The 25,890-nt window shown below is 41.3% G+C and overlaps 3 protein-coding genes and 1 long non-coding RNA gene across 4 annotated transcripts; 1 reads left to right on the top strand and 3 right to left on the bottom strand.

Annotated features, from left to right (window-relative positions):
- The first annotated feature begins 1,860 nt into the window (after window positions 1–1,860).
- Window positions 1,861–10,570, top strand: LOC136438033 (cytochrome P450 2U1-like). Its single transcript, XM_066432659.1, has 7 exons — window positions 1,861–2,091; window positions 5,706–5,919; window positions 6,410–6,957; window positions 7,343–7,441; window positions 7,932–8,126; window positions 8,809–8,935; window positions 10,103–10,570. Exons 1-7 carry the CDS (start codon window positions 1,918–1,920, stop codon window positions 10,285–10,287), a joined length of 1,542 nt encoding a protein of 513 aa, XP_066288756.1. The 5' UTR covers window positions 1,861–1,917; the 3' UTR covers window positions 10,288–10,570.
- LOC136438034 (uncharacterized) lies at window positions 5,180–7,399 on the bottom strand. The gene is made up of 2 exons (XR_010756369.1): window positions 7,331–7,399; window positions 5,180–6,204 (listed from the first exon to the last, which is right to left on the bottom strand). It is a non-coding gene; the product is annotated as an uncharacterized lncRNA (long non-coding RNA).
- Window positions 10,571–11,681: 1,111 nt separating the features above from the next.
- Window positions 11,682–12,885, bottom strand: LOC136438675 (catechol O-methyltransferase A-like). Its single transcript, XM_066433589.1, has 2 exons — window positions 12,653–12,885; window positions 11,682–12,008 (listed from the first exon to the last, which is right to left on the bottom strand). Exons 1-2 carry the CDS (start codon window positions 12,851–12,853, stop codon window positions 11,682–11,684), a joined length of 528 nt encoding a protein of 175 aa, XP_066289686.1. The 5' UTR covers window positions 12,854–12,885.
- A 5,499-nt stretch (window positions 12,886–18,384) lies between these two features.
- LOC136438032 (cytochrome P450 2U1-like) lies at window positions 18,385–25,670 on the bottom strand. Its single transcript, XM_066432658.1, has 7 exons — window positions 25,398–25,670; window positions 23,129–23,342; window positions 22,055–22,605; window positions 21,571–21,669; window positions 20,904–21,098; window positions 20,200–20,326; window positions 18,385–18,644 (listed from the first exon to the last, which is right to left on the bottom strand). The coding sequence occupies exons 1-7, from the start codon at window positions 25,569–25,571 to the stop codon at window positions 18,454–18,456; spliced, it is 1,551 nt and encodes a 516-aa protein (XP_066288755.1). The 5' UTR covers window positions 25,572–25,670; the 3' UTR covers window positions 18,385–18,453.
- Between the last annotated feature and the right edge of the window lie 220 nt (window positions 25,671–25,890).

The following is a 25,890-nucleotide window of genomic DNA, read 5'->3' as shown; positions in this document are numbered from 1 at the left end:
AAAACGGACTCTCTGCTGCAGTAACAAGGTCACATACCAGGGGGCCCAAAATAGACCTTGAATTTTGGCTTCCCAACACCCGCCCATATGAATACCATCCAAATCCATCCAGAGGTTCTTGAGTTATGCTGACTAGAGTAGTGCGGAAACACAAACAGACAGACAGACAGACAGACACACCCAAAACTATATCTCCATTTTTCATGAAGATAATAATTACCAACGATTACTGTACGTTTACCTACAGGTGACCGAGCGGCCACTCGCTTTCAAACCAGATAAGGATATACAGGTCAAGTGTCAATGACCTAACGGTCAGTTTCAGGTACTGCAGCTGCTATCGACGTCATCAACTACACAATATCTTCAGTAACTCAGAAAGAATCTAATCATTTGTGGACTAGTAAACAGCATGATGGAGTAGAATCAGATCTATATAGAATATCCCTTTTGTTTAAAACACCAATGATTTCAGTTTGAAAAAATTACGCCCCATATAGTAGCTCATAATTGAACAGTCGGACCAACACGGAAAGTATGCCGGGGGCGGTAAAACCTACACGATATACAAATATAGCAGATAGAAAATAGACGGATATTATAGATAAAAGGACAGGAGCTGATATATGTTTTATATAAAAAATATGATAGATTTGCTCGCATTTACGTCGCCTCTTTGTGCGTCAGTGTAACGTGACGGCAGAACTTCGTCACAGGGAGATATTATACAATCTTCAGTACCGTTATCATACAGTGGAAAATAGATTTTTAATCCGTAGATTTTGGATAGTAGAAAGACATCTGTAGTTACACCGTCCGTCCCATACCTATCTGTAAACGTGTGCCTTTCTACAAGTACTAATTAGTGCTGCGTACCTAAACGTAACATCATGAATAGGTATAGGTACCGGTTCAAAGGTTTAGGTGCAGGTCCGGACCTTTACCTGTTCCTGAACAATTTGAAAAATAAATGTGTTTTTTTTCTGAACATCTTCATAACGACAGAAACGTAAACATGTTTTCAACTTGTCAGTATATTTATTCAAAGAACATACTAGGTTTTCTTCCGCCAAACTCCCTTGGCCTTGCTATCAAAACTCCTAAATGATCTGTTGCATATTAGTTACGCTGTTCCAAGGTGTCGCTTTGGTCACGTTTGGTGTTGCATGAGGCAATGGGGTCTGGAGATCAGACACAAAATGAGCACATACTGTGTAAATTTAAATCGGTACACTACCGGTACTTCATGATCCGGTATTTTATTTGGACCTTTTACCCAATAAATTTTTACGGTACTGTACCGGTACACAGTACCGGTACGCAGCACTAGTACTAACGTATCAAGACATGTATTATATAGTATCACAGGAACATTAACTTTCCCTTCCCTGTGTCTGATTTGCACAATTAAATTGTACAGACAAAATACAAATGACCTTATTTTAGAAAGTATTATTAAACCTCCTTGTCTCATGGTGTTGTTTGTTCGCCCAATGATACCAGCAGTTGCTTACGTGACCGATGTGTCATTCACCCTAGATGACGTCATTATGGTCAGAAGAGTACCTTTGACCCACATTATACGGGCTTGCCCACACAAAATGGGGGGCATGGGTCTTTTTCGGAACCTCAAAATTGGCTTGCAATTTCATAATCAAGGTAACCATACGTCATTGGCATGAATATGAATATACTATATTGAAGTAGTGGAAACTGTACTTATTTTCCTGAAAATAAGATATGATTTTGCGTTGGATACTCAATATGGATAATTATCAGAGCCCCCATATCAAGGTGCCTTGGTATGTCCCTATTGTGTTTACTGCGGTATCCCGGCCAGTGCAGGAACAAACTGTTTTGTAAACCGTACCATTTCCGTGGCTTTTTCCGTAACGTTACACAGTTTGGAGTACAGAGATGTGTGTTTTACTGAACGTCGTGACGGCTGCCCGTCACTATGCCGACCTCCCGACATGTCTGGTGGCTACATGTGTGTGTCTGTTGGTATATCTGTACCTCCAGCGGCCCAGGAACCTACCACCCGGACCCAGGGGCTGGCCGCTTGTTGGAAACCTCCCCATCTTAGCTAAGGTGAGCACGAGAAGTTTCCGCCGGACTCCACTAGCGGCGGAAAAGCGTGATATTAGCCACAAAGGAGGGCCTGCATGGGGGGTCCCGACAACGCTCTACGCTAAATTAGGAGGGCCAGCCAGGCATTACGCTAAATCAAGGTAGTCTCTCTACGCTCTACGCTAAATTCTGAAGCTTCCCAGTGCATTATGCAGGACTCAAAAACCTAGCGGCTGAACTAAGGCGTCAAAGTTGGTGATGTATGAGGTTTGGAGGTCACATTAACATAGTCTTGAACATATAAAGTAACAATGATAACGGCCACCTCCCTCTTTAACTGATGCTGGAACATTCGGGGCACGGTCGTTCAAGCATCAAGAAGAAAAATACTACAGACCAGCCTCCATTCTCAGTCAAAGGCTCTCCCGCGCACTAGCAAAAGTTTCAAACTTCTAAAAACAACTGTATCATCAGACAAACAGATGAGAATTGAGTCCAAATTTTTGCTCATCTTTGCCATTCATTTGGTTTTAAAAGGGTCAGACGCAGGTTGACACGGTTTACTATAGATAAATGATGACGGAGGGATCATTCTGGAGACTGTGATGTCGCAAGGCTGAACCTGCACATGTCTGCTCTACCCATTACGGCACAAGCGAGCGCCGAAGGCGGGCGATTTATAGGGGGGTCGGAAAATTTTCAAAATTCAACCCTCTGAGATGACAGTTCCTATATTTTGAGGATTTCAAGGTAAGAATCGAAGGCTGTCGATAAAAGCGCTGACAAGTTCACTCAAGCAAGTGAGAATGCATTAATTGACGTTTCTAACAGAAACCCCTTAGTTCTTTTGGCAAATGGAGTGACTTCAACCAGAAACAGCGGCGTATATATATAGTAATCTTAAAGTCACAATGGGACCTTTATATAGAACCCGGCTGTTTACGTTGCAAGCTTTGTTTGCGCAATTGCCAACCTTTGAGATCACAATCCATCGATTACTTCATGGGTGGCATTTTAAATTAGGTCAACGACCTACAGGATGAGTCTCTTGGACTGTCATGAGTTGGCAAATTATGCGACACAGCAAATTTTAATTTTATGTATTATTTATTTATTTATTTATTTCGATTTACCACATTTTGTGGAAGGATTGACATAACAGGTGAACTATCACCTTTTCAAGATGTCATCGCAGACCGGACTGTAAGATTTGGACCATCGCACACCGGGGCATGCCCCTACTCTTTTTCGAAAGGTGTGGTGGGTTCTCTAACGTGCGCGGGGTGTGGCTCGCCCCAAACACGGCCGGGACCTCCATTTTACGTCCTATCCGAGGGACGTCCCTAACCCTAGATGAGCTAGGTACTCATTTACACCTGAGTAAAGTGAGGAAAGGCATGTTAAATGCCTTTCCCAAGGGCACAACGTCGGGGCGCAAGTTCGGACATGTCTCTGGGCACAACCCGGGATTAGATCCCGGGTCCCATTGTTTCACAGCCGCGCGCTCTACACTTGCGCCACACGACGCCACAATAAATAATGATATACCTTCTCTGAATTTCAGTTCGAAATTCAGTTCGAAATCGTCAAGATTCAACCCTCTGAGACGAAAGTTCCTATATTTTGAGGATTTCAAATTAAGACTCGAAGGCTATCGATAACAGCGCTGACAAGTTCACTCAGACAAGTGAGAATGCATTAATCTTTTTTTTTTTTTGGCCACCGCTGAGTGTGTTTCTGCAGTGGCCTACGGACTTGTTACTTAGAGAAATTCTAACAGTTTGTTTGATAAAGGTAACGATACTACATGTAGCTGGCAGAACGGAAAAGGGCCGTATACCCGAGCACCACGTAAGGTAGTCGTTCTCGTATGTGGCAGCGTAGAAAACGCGTTTAGTGGAGAGCAGGATGGTCACTTATGTTCCCGCCAAGAAAAGCCTCGTAAGGCCCGATAGTGCCTTGCAGGTCATGAGGTACTAGGTTTAAAATCTCAATCTATGGCCATCTGTGGTCCAAGATGGCCAGTGACCATCCTTAACTTTATTGATGGTAAGACAATCTGACTAGGAAGTGCAACAGATACCCGTCTCGCAAGTCGGGTACCGGTCATTATCTGTAAAAGCGCACACAATGTACCGTGAAAACATCAGCAACTTCGCTCGAAACAAGCCTGACTGCTACATCTGCTCGTAAATTAAAGACAATCTCGTGTCCAGCACATTGTGGGATCATTCCCTTGCATGTGCCTTGATATTGCAAGATTTTGGGTGTACGGTGGATTGTTCCATTGTGTAGAAGGGGAGAATTGCAAAACAAAGCAGATTCCGGTTCTGACACCCGTTTGTGACTTTATAGAGCAAGGTTGGAAAAGTTTGACAGCGCTTTACGCACAATTCATCAACTACGTTTTACGCTAAATTCCGGGTAGTTACTACGCATTACGTAGAATTAAAGTGACCTATAACGCTCTACGCAAAATACACCGAGTGCGCTCTACGTTGAATTGGAGTGGTCGGCAACGCTTTACGTAAAATTAAAACGGCCGATTACGCTCTACGTAAAAGGGCATGCAGGCCCCCACAAAGGTGAAACAATCCGCCAGATGATTTAGGCAACATTCGTTATGTTATGTAAGCTTGCCAAACTAGTAGCGGTAGTTCTGTGTTATGCAATAGCCTTTACTGTTGAAAACAAGGAAAATTCGTGGCAAACCATACACAATTTCTTCTTGGAGGTGCTTGCAATTTGGGTTCTGACCTAGTCTCTGTTCTGCATGATCACAGCTTATTTTATGGTAGTTGTTGGGGCTTGTAGTTGTTTGGATGCGTTCAGACGCACTATATTTAGATAGGAAAAGTTACGACACTAGTCAGACTGTCTGATTTTCCATTTTGATGTTCCGTAATCAAAATGTGATATTGCGATTTCTTTGTGCTAGTTAGACAATGCTGGTTATATCATATATGTGACATGAATGCACAGCAGTGACCAAACGGTTATTTGCCTTCGATTGACGAGAACGATAATGGTTCAAATTCCAAAGTTCAATGTACCCATCAATCAATCAATCAATCAAGCAATAGATAAATAAATACATTTTGCGACGCCAAAGGGGTGAGGTCATTTATTGAAAATTATGATCGAGTTGAAAATATCAAATTTTCAGTTTCATTCCTGAAATTCCTCCATCATTCTCCTGGGAACTGATCTTGGGTTACAAATTACTTGATCGATTGAACAGTCATTTTGTGTACGAGTTGATACACGTTTTACAAATACATGTTTTGTTTCGAATGAAGGTACATTTGTGACGGTAACTTTAACACGTTATTTCCGAACACAAAACGCTTACAAACACGTTCGCGATCAGTCCTCCGATCCTTCTTCATTTGAAATGAGTACCCATCGACCATCCCTCAACAGAGACGGGGGGCGCTACCGACCAGCTGGCACCTTTGACCCGTTACTGGCGTCACACTTTCGTCCGGTCACGTGACGTAGGCTTTGGGTCATTTCAACTTAAGGAGGATCATAGAACTGATCGAAAGCTCGTTGGCAAGCGCTTTACTTTAGGTACGGAAATATATATATAGCTTATTGATTTTTTTCTAATTTTTTTCTCATTTCATTTCTAGTCTTCTTTCGCTCCCGCAACTTTAACGGAGCTGTCCAAACAGTATGGTGACGTCATGACCATCTGGACCGGAGGGGTTCCTGCCATCGTCCTAACTGGGTACGAGATTATCCGGACCGCCCTGGTCAAGAGAGCTGAAGATTTCTCCAGTCGCAAAATACCACCCGCGGTGGCAGATATACGCGGGGATGGAACTACTAAAGATACAGCTAAAGGTAAGTTAACGTCCCATATACAGTGAAGACATTTTATATGCGTACTTAGTATACTAGTATTGTAGTAATGTACACCATTCCAATTTTCCGTCTATATTGCCATTAGCATCCATGCACCACAAAACACATGACGATTCCTATGGCCGATGTTTTGTTTCACAAATTTTGCATATTATACGTTATAAAATATACTACTCACAATCTTAGCCATGCTGAGACCACTATATTACTGGAAACACTTTTCTGTATGACAAGTCACGTGTCTGCTCTAGTGGGTCATATGTCCTGAAGAAGATCAGAAAAAGGAAATGTCAGTTACGCGGCATTTTACTTACTAGGGAACAATGTTTCAAGGCTAGGCGGCATTGATTATTTGCAGGTGTCCTGTTTGCTGCGTCACGTGTCTGCTGTAGTGGATCATATACCCTGAAGAAGATAAAGGAAAAGTCATTGGAAACTATATCAAATTGACGGCATTGATTATTTGCAGGTGTCCTGATGGCTGCCTACGGGCCACACTGGAAACATCAGCGGAAATTCGCCCTGATGACTCTGCGGGACTTCGGAGTCGGCAAGCGGAGTTTGGAAGGCAAGGTCACCGAAGAAGCCAACGCGCTGGTTCAGGAGGTTCTGTCCCAAAATGGGCAACCGTTCGATTTAAAAATCACGATGCAAAATGCTGTTTCTAACATCATTTGTTCACTTGTCTTCGGGGATCGATTTGAATACGGCGACCCTGATTTTCTGCGACTGATTCGCCTGTTGAACACCGTAGTTGAAGTAAAGCTTACACTCCGTGATCTTCTAGTAACAATACAGCCCGTGTTCCGACACCTCCTTTTCACCGGAGCAAGCGGTGGAAAACAGATCAAAATGTTTCAGGCTCTCCAAGAGTTCTGTGGTGAACAGATAGAGAAGCACAGGCTGAACTTTGACCCAAACGACATCCGGGACTTTATCGACGCCTTTCTCATTGAGCAGCAGCGGGCTCAGGACCAACAAGCTCGCGAGAACTTCACGGACAAGCAGCTTCAAGAGGTAAATAAATGAATAAATGAATAAATGAATAAATGAATAAATGAATAAATGAATAAATGAATAAATGAATAAATGAATAAATGAATAAATGAATAAATGAATAAATGAATAAATGAATAAATGAATAAATGAATAAATGAATAAATGAATAAATGAATAAATGAATAAATGAATAAATGAATAAATGAATAAATGAATAAATGAATAAATGAATAAATAAATGAACAAATGAACAAATGAACAAATGAACAATTGAAGAAAAAAATGAAAAAAATGAATAAATGAACAAATGATGAATAAATGTGAAAACATGCTTGTTCAATTTTGCTTTCATAAGGTAAAGGTCTGCAAAAGAAACTTAAGAACATTTTACCTGCATCCCCAGGTGCTGATAGACTTGTTCATTGCCGGTACCGAGACCACCGCCACCACCACTCGCTGGGCCCTGCTGTACATGATGGTCAACCCGGAAATCCAGGAAAAGGCAGGTTTCTGATGAATTTTAGAACCAAAAAATCGTGAGTAGCATATTTTGTAATTATAAAAAGTCAATTAGTTCATGTTGTTTGTGTACAGGAGCTAAATGTCATCTCGCAGTGGTGGCAGAACAGGAGCCAAGTTCCCGGAAAGCTCTACGCGTATGCCTTCTTTCCTGTTGCGGGCTGGATTGTATATTCCCTTATATATTGCCTCTCTCACTGCTCCATGTGGGGTTCACGGTCCAGGGTTTTTGTGGATTTAAGATTGCCCCCGCCGACCCCATTCGAGCCACTGTTTACAAACCCATCCTGTTGCTTGAGTATCTTGAGGGGCACTTCATGATTTTAGATATACAAAGGAAAAGTGCAGGTAATAAGAAAGAGAGAAGTAAACTGTTCAAAATATTCTTTACGTAGAAAAAATTATTAACTAGCGAAACGGCGGACGCTAGTCACGTAACATCCAACACCTAATAAAAGCTGATGTGTCCACAGGTTCATCAGGAGATAGACTCGGTGCTGGGGCAGACGCCACCGTCCTACGCACAGCGGAGCCTGCTGCCCTACACAACAGCGACCCTAGCGGAAGTCCAGCGAATTAAACCTATCTCGCCCCTCAGTGTCCCGCACGCAGCGTCCAGGGACACCACCCTCAATGGGTACAACATCCCTCAAGAGGCCAGGATTTTGGTATGAAAACTATTCACGGTTTTGATTTCTTCTATCTACAGAATGATCCACCAACCCTATTCATAAACTATATTAGTCTTTTATCTATTCGATATATCTGTCTACATCTGAAAAGAGGCACGTCCAGTCAGAGTCTAAAAACATGGGTTCAACCTCCCACACTCCTCACCGCCGGGGGTATACGACGTTCCCCCTTGTCTGTTGCAAACATTCACTGTTTAGTCGCCTACAATCGTACACAAAAACTAACGGAACATTGCTAGCTAGGTATCACTATATCACTATCTTAGTATTACAATACTGAAACTATAAACGTACGCGAAGGTGCCGCTATCTATCCATCTATCTATCTATCTATCTATCTATCTATCTATCTATCTATCTATCTATCTATCTATCTATCTATCTATCTATCCATCCATATACATCTGTCTATCCATGTTTATACCCGTCTTTTCCTTCCTTCCTTCCTTCCTTCCTTCCTTCCTTCCTTCCTTCCTTCCTTCCTTCCTTCCTTCCTTCCTTCCTTCCTTCCTTCCTTCCTTCCTTCCTTCCTTCCTTCCTTCCTTCCTTCCTCCCTTCCTTAAATCAATCAATCAATCAATCAATCAATATATCGGTCAATTCATACAGCCGACCAGTTATCACTTCATCCATGCATCTGTTCCGCGATGTGTTACAGATCAACCTGTGGTCGGTGCACATGGACCCTCAGCTGTTTCCGGAGCCAAACCAGTTCCAACCGGAACGTTTCCTGGACCAGGACGGAAACTTCGTCAACCACAAGGCACTCATCCCGTTTGGAATCGGTGAGTCAGTAATCGAGGGGGTTTAGTATTCTGAACGGTACCAGTTTCCTGATAGCCTGACTAAATCTAGCCTCTACCAGGTTTCCTATTGACCTTCCCTGCATAGCGGACTACCCTTGGCATACTATTAACTCTATTTGGCTGATTTCTACTACTTTACAAACGATCAGCGAAGCCTGCAGCTGATAGAGGCTAACTGAATCACGCGAAAACAGCACATGATAGGCGCATCAAAAATGAACACAACAAACTAGCTTTTGGAAGCACACGCCAGCTTGTTTTAGGTCTCAATTCGATGTTGCACACCCTCAACCGTCTCTTCCAGGAAATAGTTGTGTATAGGAATGAAGGATATCCCTTTAGCTGTAAGAACAACCGAGTTTCAGTTTCTTCAACCTCTCCAATTTTAGTAAATGTTAGGGGTAAAAAGTATTTTCCCGTCAAAAATGAGGCGCAACATTGGACATTTTCGCGTGGAATTAAACACGTCACCAGACGTTTTGACACAGAATTACTGTTATTGTCAGAAAGAGAAGACTTTGAGGTATAATCAAGCCAATTAGAAAGGAAATCCTAATGCTGAGATTTTCACAATCACCCGACGCGCGAGGTATGGCAACACGGGCTACGGAACGCAACAACGGTCAATCTGGGACAAAGGGGCAGTTCACTTTCAACGCGGATGGTTATCCTGAAATAAAGCTCGGGCCTGAAATCGATTTTCACCAAACACATCGATTCTTACGATTTTCAGTCGTGTTGGTATTTAACGTCAGTTCACAGTAAATTATGAGAAATGAGAACTCAAACTTTTTTTTTTTCTCGCGCACTACTGTCGCGGAAGATAGAATTGGTGTGTGCGCCGCTTTGGTGGTTTAACCCACCCCCTACATAATAGTGTCATTAGTGTGTCGATGAAGGTTAGACATCCAGGTAATAAGATACGCCAAAAGACAGTTACTTAAGCAAGTGGATACAATTTTGATATTTTTACTGTTTCAAAATTTCATCCGGTTGCTCGAGTAACTGTCTTTTGTCGCTTAGTATCATTGGTGAATTGTCCCTTCACTCTGGTAGGTCCGGGACGGGGGATGCGGGTCTTATGACGTCATAGAATAGAGACATTGCAATTTTGTTTACGATTCTTGTTTACCCTGTTTCCTCCAGGCCACCGGGTATGTCTTGGTGAACAGCTGGCCAAGATGGAGCTCTTCATGCTGTTCGTCTCCCTGATGCAGCGCTTCACCTTCCATCTGCCAGAGGGCGCACCTAAGCCTTCCATGGTGGGAAGGTTTGGCGGTGCTGTCAATGTGCCTTTCCCCTTTGAATTGTGCGCCATTCCACGTGGGTAGCTTGCACAGAAATGTTCAGGACAAGACGTTGTTAACCCTCATACACCCAAACGAGGTCATTTCTGACCCTAGGCGTGGATTTTGATATGCCATTTGAAAAATTTTGTTTGGAAAAAAATTCCTTCCGTGACTTTGTCAGTAGACATCTATTCTAACCTCTCCTAATTTTCTATGGAGATTGGCACAATACTGTTGACATTATAGAGGAAAGTCTGGAGTGATTCCACTGGGGTCATTTTTGACCGCAGCAAAAATAATGTGCTGTTTTTGAGACCTGCCCTCTGTAACTCCTAAACTACTTGTATTACCACCAAATTTTCAGAGGAGGATACACATGTGAATTATATCATCATACTAAATTTGGTGTCATTATGACGTAATATGACGTCATAATGACGTTTTCATGTGATTCTATTCGACATCTTGGATTTTGACCGATGACGTCATGAAATCAGCATAAAATATTAATGTTAGATTATGAAAGTTATATTGGATTACATATAAGATGATAACAATGTAAGTAAATAAATGTGGTGTGCCAACAATTCCTTGATACGTCATTGTTAGCACTGAAATTATCAGATTTTGTAAGATATGTCTGTCAAAAACCCGTTGCCATGGCAACACGGAAAACGATGAACTTACTTTATTGATTTGAATTTTTTGTTCAGGTCATTTTATGAAAATTCACCAAGTGTGCTAAAGATTAACAATTGCAAAGATCTAAATAATTGAATATTGTTGTTCTTCCAGTGGAATGACAAATAAATGAAAATCTATATATTGCACTAGCCCCTTTGTTGCCCAATGTACATCTCCCATCCTGAAGGTCTTATGCGTCATGCGGGAATTACTCCAGCCCAAAGAGTGCGGGCTAAAAAAATAATTGGGCCCCAAAACGAGTGTGACTTAATCAACCGAGTGCGACTAGTTGTTAAAAATATGAATAATTAAGGTAACAGGATAGAATGAAGGTATTCCATCGCTATCGGTCATTATCGTTTCCTAAAATCACATTCTTCTAGAATCACTGTTTACTCATCCACAATATACACTGACTTCTCCCCACCATTCTTCATGTCATCCATGTACTCAAAAGTTATGTCATACCTGGGCCTGATACGGGTGTTCCGGACCGTGTGATAACTATCCATATCACATAGGGTTCGGGAGTTGTATCACACGGGCTTCCATAGAAACATTCGAATGCATTTCGAGTAGGCCGGTTGCGCCGCCGCTGAAAGTTCGAATACCGGATTCGGAGGTTGGAACCAATGTTGTTACAGTTTTGTGTTAGAGGACACAAAATTCAACTTTTGGCGCATTCCGCATTGAAATGTGTGTTTTCTCGGGTGGGTATGACATCAATAGAATACAACACGGTGTATTCCGCGTCACCCTCGGTCCCAGCCCTCCCGCGATCCTACCCGCGGTCGGGCAGGGAGCTCGGGCGGTACGGAATACCCCGTGTTGTATTCTATATGTACAGAGTAGAACGTAGATTTGTAGTTCGAGCCTCTTATGTACTCTAGGTAACCGAGGGCTCCCGGAATAATTACATTATCTGCAAAAACAACAGATCCCTTCTTCAACAGTCCCTCTTCCTCGATAAGTTTGATGTCCCGGATGTAGAGGTACTTCCAGTGATCTAGCTTCGTGACGTCATACTTGTGCTTGAGCCCCCGGATGACGTCAGCGCTGTCAACGTTGATGATGTCGATCTGTTCAAAGATAATTAAGTGAGCGTAAATTTCAAGGAACCAACTTTGATAGTCAAATGTAAACCTGATATCGAATGTTTCAATGATTCACTGATCTTCAGTAAACTTAGAACAGGTTGGCTGACAATTGTATATATACATGTACTACATTGTATCATTGTTACGAAAACTGCAAAATAAAAAGTAAGACGACAATAAAAGAAAGCTGCAAAATGTTATCCCTTTCTTTAGCGTAATAAACTAGTTTTGAAAAAAACAGAGATGATTTTGTGCATTTTGCGTTGACAATTTTTACCTATTAGAAGACTTTCCAGGTTCTTAGACGCTTCGTGATTCAAGCTGGCATGGGTTGAAGCGAATAATATCAATCATTTTTACTTACTTCACCATTACTGTTTTCTTTAGCCAGGGTAGACAGGCTCAGTGACCATTATAATTTTTTTACAATGGTGTTCTCGGCTTAGATGAACAATACATTAACACAATAGCAATTGTCGTTGGATAAATGCACACATGCACAAATTTTGACAGTCTTATAAAACGCACTTTGTCTATTCCTGATCTGATACAAATATGCTCTAGAAGACCTAGAAGTCCAGAAAATCCAGTGGTTTACCCAGGAAGATAAAGTATCAACAAGGTACCTTGTCCTGTAGACCGGCCAGCTTCACAACTTCCCTTGCAACGGCGGCATAATCCGGATTGAGACGCGCGGAAGGAGACAGTTGCCGGGCGATGTGAGCCGCCGAGTAGCCGCAGTACGTCCCCAGCTCCAGACATGTTGTCAGCTGCAGCTCCCGCACTACTTCATCCAGGATGTTGTCTTTCTCCTCCGTCGCGTTCATGGCCCATTCCCGCGTTCTGCAGAACTCGTCAAAAGTTTTTCAAGTTTTTGAATGTTTTCTTCGCCCTTAATTTGTTGTCTTGGTTTTCCCTTCTTCCTTTTACATGTAATTCTGAGTTGGAAATTTGGATGAAAATATCCTTCAGTCTTTGTTTCAGTTCATTTAAATGAGAATGTGTGTTTGAGCGACCGTTTATGTACAGGTAGGAAAAACCGGACTCTTCTAACATTTCCCTTACATTGGATTATCAGAAGGATGTTTTTCGGCGATCTAGTTCTTGTACATGTTGTACCATGTAGACTTCGTACCTGTATGTACGTCGTTAACTAGCATAACTTGAGAAAACTTTGATGTTAATACATGATTTTCGGTAGGTGTGTAGCGGTTGTGCAAAGAAAGGTCAAGTTCGAAAATGGTTTACCTGGCGTTTTCCAACAGTACTGCAGCGGACTTTGCATTTTCGTGTGTTTGTATGTAGGCAAAAAATGTAACTGAAACGTTGATAAATCTTCATGATTTTTGGTAGGTAAGTACCAGTTGTGGAGACGGATGTTAAGTTCAAAAATGATCCTGCTGGCATTTTCCGTTGGTACTGCAGCGGGCTTTGTGTGTATGTGTATTTGTATTTCGCCAACATAACTCGAGAAGCTGTTGATGGTTCTGCATGATTTTTTTCATATTACTATTGGCACAGTGCCGAGTAGCTGTCACGACGTCCAGCAAAGCACTCATCTTTAGTACTGCGTAACGTTTGATACTAACAAAAAAGGCGTGAAAACGTCACAGTTTACAGTACCATTCGCTTATAACCTGTACTGACTGTGATACTGATACAGTAATACTGGGACCTACTAACGCCCCTTCCCAGGGATGATCTGACAATCACCAGATTAAGTAGTCAACACAAAGTCATCCTTTTTAGCTTTTTTTTTCTTCTGAAAAATAACCATTTCAAACTGCTTCAAAATGGTATTTTAACGGTATGCCAATATACCTCTATTGTCATGAATAAGCAGTTGCCAGCCAACTCTAAAACATAAGATTCCCCCATCACTTCTCTATGTGTGGGTTCACCCGCAGAAGTAACGTCCGTGTGGCCATAACGGCGCTGAACCCGTGACGTCATCTAGGGTGAATGACCTATCGGTCTCGTATTCAAGAGCTGGTATCATCCGGCTAACAAACAATACAACGACGCAAGTAAAAATCATATGTGTTTCGTCTGCACAAGTCGTTCGATTCAGGCACACGGAAAGAAATGTTAAGGTAAACTGTGATAAACTGTGATAATACGATGATGTCCTAGATTTGAGACTAACAGATTTGACAGGTGTGACCTCCCACCACATGCCTAAAATGGAGGTGTAGATATTCCTCATTACTTATGCAAATTCAGTCCCAATTTGCATAACTTGCACTTCAGTTTGTACATCTCTTTCCAACCTACCTGGATACCAAATAACATGAAAATCTGTTGTTCCTTTCGTCAGTTATTCTCCTTAAAAGATTTTGACAAATACGCCATTGCAGTTCCAGTGACACATACCAGGGGGCCCAAAATCGACCTTGACCTTTCTCTTCCCAACACCTATCCACATACCAAATACCATTACAATCCATCTACACGTTCTTCAGTTATGCTGACTTTAAGCATCCGGTGACACAAACACACGCAAACGCACGCAAAACAATATCCCCATGAAAAAGTTTTTTTTTCATGGAGATAACAAGAGGGACATTCTATATAGATCTGATTCTACTCTATCATATTGTTTACTAGTCCAGAAATAACTCGATTCCTTCTGAGTTACCGAAGCGGTAGTGCCGATGTAGGACCCCGAACTGACCGTGAGGTCATTGACCTTTGGCATGTTCCTTGTCTGCTTTCAAAGCGAATGCCCGCTCGTTCACCTAATCGTACAGTAATGTACTATGATGGCAAAATTATAGCTTTGTAAGGATCTTGTAAGGCAAGCCATTCATCGATCTTGAGACGAATGATCATTCATTTATTATGATATAGCGTCATGTTGGAAATTATGCGTGTCTTCTATTACAAAATAATTATATTCTATGCTGCTGAAAAACTAACGGTAAAATAGTTCAACATGTAAGAGTGGCTGCACGTCGGTCGAAGGTTTGCGCATGCGTTTGTTAAAGACAATTGACCAAACTATCTAAACATGATAGTTATTCTACTTTGTAGTTTGTCTGTTACAAAATTCTCTATAGGTTACAGAGTTTGGAGAAGGTAAAACGGTTTTAGGGGAAACTAGAAGTCCCCGTCTTACTATCTCTACTTAAGGACCAACCCTGAACTATAAAATCACCCAATGAATTCAGCTAACGTAAACTCCCAGACCTTAGTCTGCCTCTGAATGCCGTTCTGTTCACATTAGTGGAGGGCTTGCTGGCTAAGACAGTTTACCAAGTATTGAAGTTTAATACTTCAGCACACGTTGGAAATGTAGTAACTAACATGTATGGACTAATATGAAGCAATGACAACACTGGCCTGTCATGCTCTGACTGGTAGAATGTTTCAGACATTGGCTGTCAGTATACAAATTACATCTACAGTTCTACAGAGCCCCAGTCTATACTGGTTTCTGTCAGACTACCAAGTAGACACCACAATTACATGTATAAGGCATACTTCTAGACACACAGCTATTAAAACTAATTTACCTCACCGGAAAATATAGATACAATTCCAACTTTGAAAGAGTTGATTTGACAGTTGAAAACACAATGTTATGGTTTTCGGAAAGTTGCCTAGTAAAGTTACTTATTGTATTGATTACGTAGCTTTGTTACACCTATACATGTGATGTATGATGTATCTGGGTTATTTTTTGACAACGCTGACAATATCATGGCAGCGTTGCATGCAGTAAACTACAATTTATGGGATTGCTTTTTTATGTTTCGCCAACGAAACATATTGTTTTTTTGTCATGTTTCTTCTCCTCCTTCTCCTTCTCCTGTCAAATCTTCAAATCGCTTCTTCTCGGTCATCCGTGAACCAAATTGGTTGAAATTTTGTATGCAGGTAGAGTAAGAGTATACCCCTGGACCCTTTTTTAATTTTGTTGATATAAATTTTTAAAATCATTTTATCGAGGTTTTTTGGTCATATTCAGACAAAAGTCGCACTATATGGCCTCCAGTGCCGTGGTGTTGGAACCTAAGGACCTGAAACTTGGTTTAGTTGTGCATTAGATAATTATCCAAAGGACCCCAGTATTTTTTTGGGCATACACTACTTCAAAATTACTTATTTTACGATTTTTTAATGGAATTTTTGGTTATTTTGGCTCCCGCGGCGCCGTTTCAAAGGCAAACAATAGGCGGGCTGCACCTGGGCGCGCTGCACGGGTACTCAACTGTATAAGTGATTGTGTGGTTGGTCAGCTCTGAGCCAATGAGGAAGCTCGTTGTATATACGCGTTCGGCCTGCGAGCACGCGGTCCCCACATGACAACGACTCGTAGTTTCAAATTCAGTGGTAAGTTTTGCTTCTCGTTGGTGAAATACAGCGATGTAAATTTTTGTATCGAGTAGGAAATATTGCGGTGATGTTTTGGTTCAATACCACACAGTTTCCCAAGGATGGTCGCGGGGGAATTTGTGTGTGTTACAGTTTCACGGTTACCGGGTAGCTTGTCACAAAAGAGATTTGCGGTGCGTTTAGAAAAAAATTGTGAAATTTTTGCAAAGCCTGAGTTGTGTTACAGTTTCACGGTAGCTTGCAATTGGGTTACGCCTTCAGTCGCCCAGTTTCGTAGCACTATGATAGTGCTAATGCATAAGGCTGCAAGTAAAAGAAGCCCTCCAACAGTCGCCGCGGCTACCAGTTTTGGAAATTTTCAGCATCTGAATATAAAAAGTAATTAGCACTACCCAAAATACTAAGTCCAACCAATGAGGTTTTATATATATGAACCTCCTTGCTCCAACTTCCTTGCTCCTGACAGATGGAACCTCACAAGAATCACACAAGACGGCTTGCAATCGCTGTTCACGTGGATATGATTTAAACAATATTTTGACGGCAGAATTTTTGTTTGTTGTTTGTTCATGGCAGATCAGATGCCCGGTATGGTAGAAAATGATGATTAAAAAACGCAACTTAAAAACAGTGTCATACAACGCCGAAAAGATATGGAAAACCACACCTCGGGAACAACGTAAACCAAAGGTCAATGACCCCTACTGTAGGAATAAAAAACATTGACGGGAAGCGACGCTTTTTACTAGCAAGGACCTGCAACAGCAGAATTGCAGCTGCAAAGATTCAGTTTATCTGTTGTAACAAGAAAAAAATTAAGCAGTTGAATTATCGGATTAGTTTTATTTTCTGTGTTGAATTCTACAATTCTATAACATAGATTATGTGACGGGTCTTGGCCGATTTAAAAGCGAACATGTCGCCATGAACAGGGATGATCCAATTACCAGCAACCAATCAGCGAGAAGAATACGTTATGCCATTGGTCACCGAAGAAACCGACATTCATCCGGGGAGATGCTTACCCAGGTGGCGTGCGTCGCTAATTAATTTGCCAGAACATAGGGTTTTACGTGTGCATTGAATAAATGTTACGGCAACCTTTATGACTGACGGGCTGGAATTTTCGCTGAACATTTTATTTTTGTTTTGTCTTCTTATAAAAGCCGTCACAATTTCAACTATAGTTAGAATATACATGTAATTTTCTTGTTAGAATAAAGGTAAGCCTGGCAAACTGACAAAATGGGCTGTCCCAATTTTTTGTTTTTGTAGTTATTTCATTGTATTTCAATTTACCCAGGTATTATTTTGGGACATCCCGTTTTTGCATGGGGAGGGGTATTGGCGAAACATGCTGTATTTGCTCAGGGGCAAATGACGGCCTTTCTAGTTTAATATGCATTTGTATATAGCCTCGTACCGCAAGAGCAATAGAAAATGCATTAAAAACACATTAACTCCATCTGTGCTTTTTAAAGTTTGATCCGATTACTTAAATATAACAGGTGTGCAGCGAAACTGTTTCAAAAATCATGAGTTATCCTAGTCAAGATTTATAACTGTTTTTCTCGTCCCGTCTGTATTTCATTGGCATTTCTGTTCATGGGGTGAGCCCAAAGTTGCGTTGCGCAGTAGAGTGCAAAACATTTGAATTCCTTTATAGTCCCTACTTAAAATCTCTAAAACCTTTCTTTTCCTTGAACTTATTTTTCCCAATCAGGAGACGTTTTTCGTTAGAGGGAACAGGTAGGGTCTTAGCTTTCCCATTTTGGTTAAACTTTGGTTTAGTTTGCCATTTTAGTTGGCGTAAGGATAGATGTGAGTTGTTGGGTCATGCGGAGGGATACATCAGATATCTGGGGTCAAAGGTAGGGTTTCCTTAAAACTGGCAGCTTTCTACGGAGTTTGGGCTGTACAACCCTCTGTTTTCTTTGCATTGTTAAGAACTAAAAACTTGTGACTTTCCAGTGTAGAAGAATTTTTAATATTGAGGTTTGGGTTAGTACTTTTGTGAGGCCTTGTTTCAGTGTATCTTAACATGCTTTCCTATGGGCAGCCATGACTTAAAGGTCAGCCCTCAAGCCATCTATCCACGTGGAATGGCGCACAATTCAAAGGGGAAAGGCACATTGATAGCAGAGCCGGCACTATAACTTCCCACCATGGAAGGCTTAGGTGCGCCCTCTGGCAGATGGAAGGTGAAGCGCTGCATCAGGGAGACGAATAACGTGAAGAGCTCCATCTTGGCCAGCTGCTCACCAAGACATACACGTCGGCCTGGAGAAAACAGGGTAAAACATAGATTTTCCTCATTACTTATGCAAATTAAGTCCCATTAGCATAATTTCATTATGTACATCTCCGTCCAAGCTACCTGTATACCAGCTATCATGGAAATCCAACGTTCCTTTGTTCAGTTATTCTCCTTAGAAGATTTTCACGATGACGCCACTGCAGTTCCAGACCAAGTTGCTAGGGGGCCCTAACCCACACCAGGTCTTTATTACATTACATCTGTCACCAAAAAAATCAAGTCCATAGCACATCCAGGTAAAAAGATACAAATATTGAATTTCTGCTGCAGTACCAAGGTCACAAACCAGGGGTCCCAAAATCGACCTTGAATTTTGGCTTCTCCACATCCGCCCACATACCAAATATCATCGTAATCCATTCAGAGGTTCATGAGTTATGCTTACTACAATAGTCCGGAAACACAAACACACGCAAACACGCCAAGAACAATATCTCCCTTTTTTCATGGAGATAACAAGAATGTTGAACAGAACTGTGGTGTCGTCACAAGCTCCACAAACGCCTTTTCTTTTTCTTCCCTGACTCTCCGACATGCTTTGGACCTACCAGAGGGACAATCATTGAACATTGCACCAAAGAGCCTGAAATATGTAGGGTTTGGGGCTAAACGGCCATGAAAAATTTGTTGTGTCTACTTTTTAAACGCCCTTCTCTGAATATCCTGAGGTAAAAAATCAGGCGTTCATATCAGACATTTAAAAGAATGTTCTGTTTTACTTGATTTAGTCATGCAATCAGACAACTGATACCGAACAGAAACCTGATAAACAATTAGAAAACGGCACATAATGAGCCAAAAAAGGCAAGCCGGCAGTTGCTTTGAAGTCTACCTGTTCCTCGCCATTTACTTCTTTTTCGTCTAGATACAACATAAAGGGCACATATGGATACTGTCCATTCAAAGGATACTGTATGAGCTTAAAGGAGTCCTAAACTCCAGAAGGCGGTGTTATTTTCCACTAGATTATGTATCAATGAATACATAATCAGCCGACTTTTTACATTTTGCTTATGGTGAATTACACAAGGTGTGTTTTTAAAAACAATATGATTCTCACTAAACCCTTGCAGACCCTTCCGATGTATCCCCTATGTATAAACATACATCTTTAATGGTGAGTATTTTTAGCATAGATGAGGGGGGTTAAGCACAATAAGAAGGCCAATTGTTAATACGATATAAAAGAACACAAAGCAAGACGAGTTTTTCTTAACCACCCTAACATTCTTTTTGTAATCTAACTTTTGTCAGGCCTTGTAAGGCACATTGTAATAAGCCATAGGCTGAGGTTGTTTGATTTAATTAATCAGAAAATAGAGGGTCATCTGGGGAATTCGGAAGAATACTAAATGCTTTTTGATGCGCATTGGACTAGTGGGTACTTTATCGTATACCGTAAAAAGTATTCATTTTTACTTCCTAAAATTATCATCTATTGGAAAATAACTCCCCCCTCTGGACTTAAGGACTCCTTTAACGTAATGATAGCTAGATAAAAAAACCGCGCCGACCCACCGATAGAAAACGGTATGAGCGCCTCGTGTTTGACGAAGGTTCCGTCCTGGTCCAGGAAACGTTCCGGTTGGAACTGGTTTGGCTCCGGGAACAGCTGAGGGTCCATGTGCACGGACCACAGGTTGACCTGTAACACAGACACATGGATGGTTGTGGATGAGTTATGAATAGCTGTTCGAGTATATGAATTGAACGATATCTGGATAAGTGAGTGAGTGAGTGAGTGAGTGAGACAGTAAGTGAGTGAGTAAGTGAGTGAGTGAGTGAGTGAGTGAGAGAGTGAGTGCTTAGTGAGTGAATAAAATGAATGCATGAATGAATTAGGGACAGAAAGGAGACAGGTCTAAACATGTATAGACAGGTACAACATGCAAATGGACGGATGGATTTGATAAATCCACAGATCAAGGGAGACAGCGGCTACATATACTTCAGGTTTGTTATGGTAGTTTAGCGATTACGGGCCCGGTTTTTTTTTTTTATAAATATAAAGTGGTATTGAATTTTTCTTTCTATTTGAGTTGAATGTGTGATAGTTGTGTGCCGATTTGTTAAAAATAGAGAGAACGCTAGCGACCCCCAAAAAAACAATAGAATGGTATGGCGACCCTTTGACGTCACAATTCAAGATGGCGGCCAACACACGTGCCAACGGATCGAACAAATGTTTTGCTACGCAAACCTGTAATGAATAGTTTTCATACCAAAATCCTGGCATCTTGAGGGATGTTGTACCCGTTGAGGGTGGTATCTCTGGACGCTGCGTGCGGGACACTGAGGGGCACGATTGGTTTAATTCGCTGGACTTCCCCTAGGGTCGCTGTTGTGTAGGGCAGCAGGCTCCGTTGTGCGTAGGACGGTGGGGTCTGCCCCAGCGCCGAGTCTATCTCCTGGTGAACCTGTGGGAAAATCAGCTTTTGTTAGGTGTTGGATGTTACGTAACTAGCGTCCGCCATTTCGCTAGATAATAATTTTTGCTACGTGAAGAATATTTAACCTCTCTCTTTCCTATTGCCTGCACGTTTCCTTTGTATATCTAAAATCATAAAGTGCTCCTCAAGATATTAAAGCAACAGGATGGGTTTGTGAACAGTGGCTCGAATGGGGTCAGCGGGGGCAAGCTCAAATCCACAGAAACCCTGGACCGTGAACCCCACATGGAGCGGGGAGTTAGAGAGGCATTATATAAGGGAATGTACAATCAAGTCCTCAACAGGAAAGGAGGCATACGCGTAGAGCTTTCCGGGAACTTGGCTCCTGCGAGACAACATTTAGCTCCTGTATTCAAACAACATGAACTAATTGACTTTTTACAATTACAAAATATGCTACTCACGATTTTTTTGGTTCTGAAAATCATGAGAAACCTGCCTTTTCCTGGATTTCTGGGTTGACCATCATGTACAGCAGGGCCCAGCGGATGGTGGTGGCGGTGGTCTCGGTACCGGCGATGAACAAGTCTATCAGCACCTGGGGAAGAGAAAATACCATTATTCCACGTTGGTACATGATGCATTTGAAAGCTTACCAAAGGTGGACATTATTAGATATAAATCATCAAATCCAGGGTCTAATTTACATAATTGATCAGCCTTGTTGGCTATTAATAAAGTTAAGACTTCCATGTTTTGAAGGTATTCGTTATTTTTAGAGAAGATGATCAATCAATCAATCGTTCGCAGGCATCAGTGTCTGATGCATGGCGGCTGCAGACATGCATAGGGCTCGTCAGGCTGGTCTGCTCTCGGCATAGACCCTCCAGAGAAGATGATCAACAGATATGATTTATGCAAATGATCATATTTGCATAATCAATGAGAAACATTCATTGGGGTTCATTCATTAATTCACGTACCTCTTGAAGCTGCTTGTCGGTGAAGTTCTCCCGAGCTTGTTGGTCCTGAGCACGCTGCTGCTCGAGGAGAAAGGCGTCGATAAAGTCCCGGATGTCGTTTGGGTCAAAGGTCTGCCTGTGCTTCTCTACCTGTTCACCACAGAACTCTTGGAGAGCCTGAAGCATTTTCACCCCCTTTTTTACCATCGATGCTCCGGCGAATCCGAGGCGCCGAAACCAGGGGAGTATGCTTGAAAGCCGATCACGGAGCGTAGGCTTTCCTTCAACTACGGTGTTCAACAGTCGAATCAGTCGCAAAAAATCAGGGTCGCCGTATTCAAATCGATCCCCGAAGACAATTGAACAAATGATATTAGAAACAGCATTTTGCATCGTGATTTTCAAATCGAACGGTTGTCCATTTTGGGACAGAACTTCCTGAATCAGCGCGTTGGCTTCTTCTGTGACCTTGCCTTCCAAACTCCGCTTGCCGACGCCGAAGTCCCGGAGAGTCATCAGGGCGAATTTGCGCTGATGTTTCCACTGTGGCCCGTAGGCAGCAAACAGGACACCTGCAAATAATCAATGCCGTAAATTTGATATAGTTTCCACTGACTTTTCCTTTTATCTTCTTCAGGATATTTGACCTGCTACAGCAGACAGTTGTCGTGACTGGTCAGGTCTGGACCTGTACCTGAACTTCTTCAATAATGACAGGAACATATTAAATAAACTGTTTTCAACTTGTCAGTATATTTATACAAAGAACATAACTAGGTTTCCTACCAACATACTCCCTTGGCCTTGCTGTCAAAACTCCCGGCCTGCCTGAATGATCTGTTGCATATTGGTTATGCTGTTCCCGTCACTTTGGTCATGTTTGGTGTTGCTTGATGCCATGAGGTCAGGAAATCAGAAACAAAATAAGCACATATTGGTGTAAATTTATATCGTTACAAGGTATGTTGGACCTGTACCTAATAAATTTTTGCGGTACAGTACCGGTACACAGTACCGGTACGTAGCACTAGTGTACAGTACTGCAATACTAGTAGTACACATGTAAGATGTCTTCAATATGGGACGTTAACTTACCTTTAGCTGTATCTTTAGTAGTTTCATCCCCGCGTATATCTGCTATTGCTGGTGCTATTTTGCGACTGGAGAAATCTTCAGGTCTCTTGACCAGGGCGGTCCGGATAGTCTCGTGCCCAGTTAAAACGATGGCAGGAACCCCTCCGGTCCAGATGGTCATGACGTCACCATACTGTTTGGACAGCTCCGTTAAAGTGGCGGGAAGGAAAGCAGACTAGAAATGAAATGAGAAAAAAAATTTTACATGTTATTTCCGTACTTAAAGTAAAGCGCTTACCAACACGCTTTTAATCAGTCCTACGATGCTTCTCAAGTTGGAATGACCCAAAGCCTGTGCCATGTGACCTGAACGGAAGTACGACGTCATCAGCAACAGGTCAAAGGTGCCCGTCGGTATCGGCCCCCGTCTCTGAAATAGCGATAACCTTTTATTTATTTATTTATTTATTTATCTATCTATCTATCTATCTATCTATCTATCTATCTATCTATCTATCTATCTATCTATCTATCTATCTATCTATCTATCTATCTATCTATCTATCTATCTATCTATCTATCTATCTATCTATCTATCTATCTATCTATCTATCTATCTATCTATCTATTTATTTATTTATTTATTTATTTATTTATTTATTTATTTATTTATTTATTTATTCATTCATTCATTCATTCATTCATTCATTCATTCATTCATTCATTTATTTATTTATTTATTTATCTATCTATTTATTTATTTATTTATTTATTTATTTATTTATTTATTTATGTATTTATTTATTCATTCATTCTACCACATGCGCCACACGACCCCATTTATTTATTTATTTATCTATCTATCTATCTATCTATCTATCTATCTATCTATCTATCTATCTATCTATCTATCCATCTATCTATCTATCTATCTATCTATCTATTCATTCATTCATTCATTCATTCTTTCATTTATTTATTTATTCATTTATTCATGTATTTATTCATTCATTCTACCACATGCGCCACACGACGCCATTATGTTGATTCCCGTCACAAATGGACCTTCATTCGAAAATAGTTAACACTTATGTATCTGCAAGTACAATTTATGGTATATAAACTCGTCCACAAAATGACAGTCTGGCTGAGTTAGTAATTTGTAGCCCAAGATCAGTTCCAAAGGGAACAATGGGGAGAATTTCACGAATGGAGTTGGAACCTCCATATTTTTCTCGTTACAATTGTCCATTATCTGTTCCACCCGTACGTATTGGACGAAATTGTATTTCTTTATCGATTGGTTGATTGATTGATTGATTGATTGATTGATTAATTGATACACGTGTGTTTAGTGCTCCACAGACTCCACCTTTTCCCAAAGGACTTTGGACCATTGCCATTTTCGTCATTTGAAGGCAAATAACCGTTCGGTCACTGCTTTGTATTCTATATGAATGGTTCATTTCACAAATACAAAATGCACAACAGCGGTGAGGCAGCCAACAGGCTGAATTGTTGTAACATTTACAAACTGTTAAAAATCCGTGTAATATCCATCAATGAAATTGAACCATGTCAGACATTGTGTAACGAGAATTGTTCAAGAACACAAAGAAAGTATTCTACTGTATTAGTATTACATTTTGATTACAGAACATCAAAGTGAAAAAAAAGTACCGTATTGACAATGAACCAATCCAGTCTGACTCTGTCGGATCATATTTCCACTTACCATAAACTACACATGTTACATGTATTTGAGTCATATTATGGAAAACATTGCACCTATATACTTTACTCATTAATTATGCAAATTAAAGTCCCAATTAGCATAATTTGCACTTCATAATGTACATCATAGTCTAAACTACCGTCATATTAAATATCATGGAAAACCGTCTTTCCTTTGTTCAGTCATTCCTCTTAGAAGATTTTCACAATAACGCGCCTGCAGTTCGAGGGCAAGCTGCTAGGGGGCCCAAACCTACACCACTTTTTATCTATTACAAGCTATCTTCCACTAAAAGATCAAGACCACAGCACGTCCAGGTGAAAAGATACAGAAACCGAAGTTCTGCTGCAGTACCAAGGTCACATACCAGGGGGCCCAAAATCAACCTTTAATCCCGGCTTCACATCACCCGTCCACATATCAAATATCATCGTAATTCATCAAGATGTTCTTGAGTTATGCTGACTACAGTAGTGCGGAAACACAAACACATAGACAGACACACAGACAGGCAGACAGACACACCCAGAAGACCGTAGCATTACTCGTGCTTACCTTAGCTAGTATTGGCATGTTTCCGACAAGCGGCCAGCCTCTGGGTCCGGGCGGTAGGTTCCTGGGCCGCCTGAAATACAGATACGTCAGCAGACACACGCATGTAGCCAGCAGACATGTCGGGAGGTCGGCATACTGACGAGCAGCAGTCACGACGTTCAGTAAAACACTCATCTCTGTACTCCAAACTGCGTAACGTTACGGAAAAAGCCGTGGAAACCGTACGGTTTACAAAACAGTCTGTGTCTACCCTGCACTGGCTGGGATACCGCAATAAATACAACAGGAACGTACCATGGCTCCTAGACAGGGGTGATATAATAACTACCAAATTGAGTATTCAACGCAAAGTCAAAATTTTAAGAAAAACAAGCTATTTTACACTACTGCAATATGTTCTACTGATGGCATGCCAATATGGTACGATTATTAAATCAGCAGCCAATTTTAAAATATAAAAATTACCCATGTCCCCCCTCTTTTCGTGTATGGG

The sequence above is a fragment of the Branchiostoma lanceolatum genome, chromosome 7 (genome assembly GCF_035083965.1).
Source record: "Branchiostoma lanceolatum isolate klBraLanc5 chromosome 7, klBraLanc5.hap2, whole genome shotgun sequence".
In the NCBI taxonomy this organism is placed as follows: domain Eukaryota; kingdom Metazoa; phylum Chordata; class Leptocardii; order Amphioxiformes; family Branchiostomatidae; genus Branchiostoma; species Branchiostoma lanceolatum.
The sequence above is the reverse complement of the archived record's forward strand: the minus strand, read 5'-3'. Positions and strand labels throughout refer to the sequence as shown.

Bases quoted from the DNA above. Each gene is read 5' to 3' on its own strand.
- LOC136438033 (XM_066432659.1), top strand. From the start codon at position 1,918: ATGTGTGTTTTACTGAACGTCGTGACGGCTGCCCGTCACTATGCCGAC. The intron at 6,958-7,342 runs GTAAATAAATGA...CTGCATCCCCAG, and splicing joins CGGACAAGCAGCTTCAAGAG to GTGCTGATAGACTTGTTCAT. The intron at 8,936-10,102 runs GTGAGTCAGTAA...TGTTTCCTCCAG, and splicing joins ACTCATCCCGTTTGGAATCG to GCCACCGGGTATGTCTTGGT.
- LOC136438675 (XM_066433589.1), bottom strand. From the start codon at position 12,853: ATGAACGCGACGGAGGAGAAAGACAACATCCTGGATGAAGTAGTGCGG. The intron at 12,009-12,652 runs GTACCTTGTTGA...ATCTTTGAACAG, and splicing joins TGGCCGGTCTACAGGACAAG to ATCGACATCATCAACGTTGA.
- LOC136438032 (XM_066432658.1), bottom strand. From the start codon at position 25,571: ATGAGTGTTTTACTGAACGTCGTGACTGCTGCTCGTCAGTATGCCGAC. The intron at 23,343-25,397 runs GTAAGCACGAGT...TTTCATTTCTAG, and splicing joins ACATGCCAATACTAGCTAAG to TCTGCTTTCCTTCCCGCCAC. The intron at 20,327-20,903 runs GTATGAAAACTA...TCTGTGTTACAG, and splicing joins CTCAAGATGCCAGGATTTTG to GTCAACCTGTGGTCCGTGCA.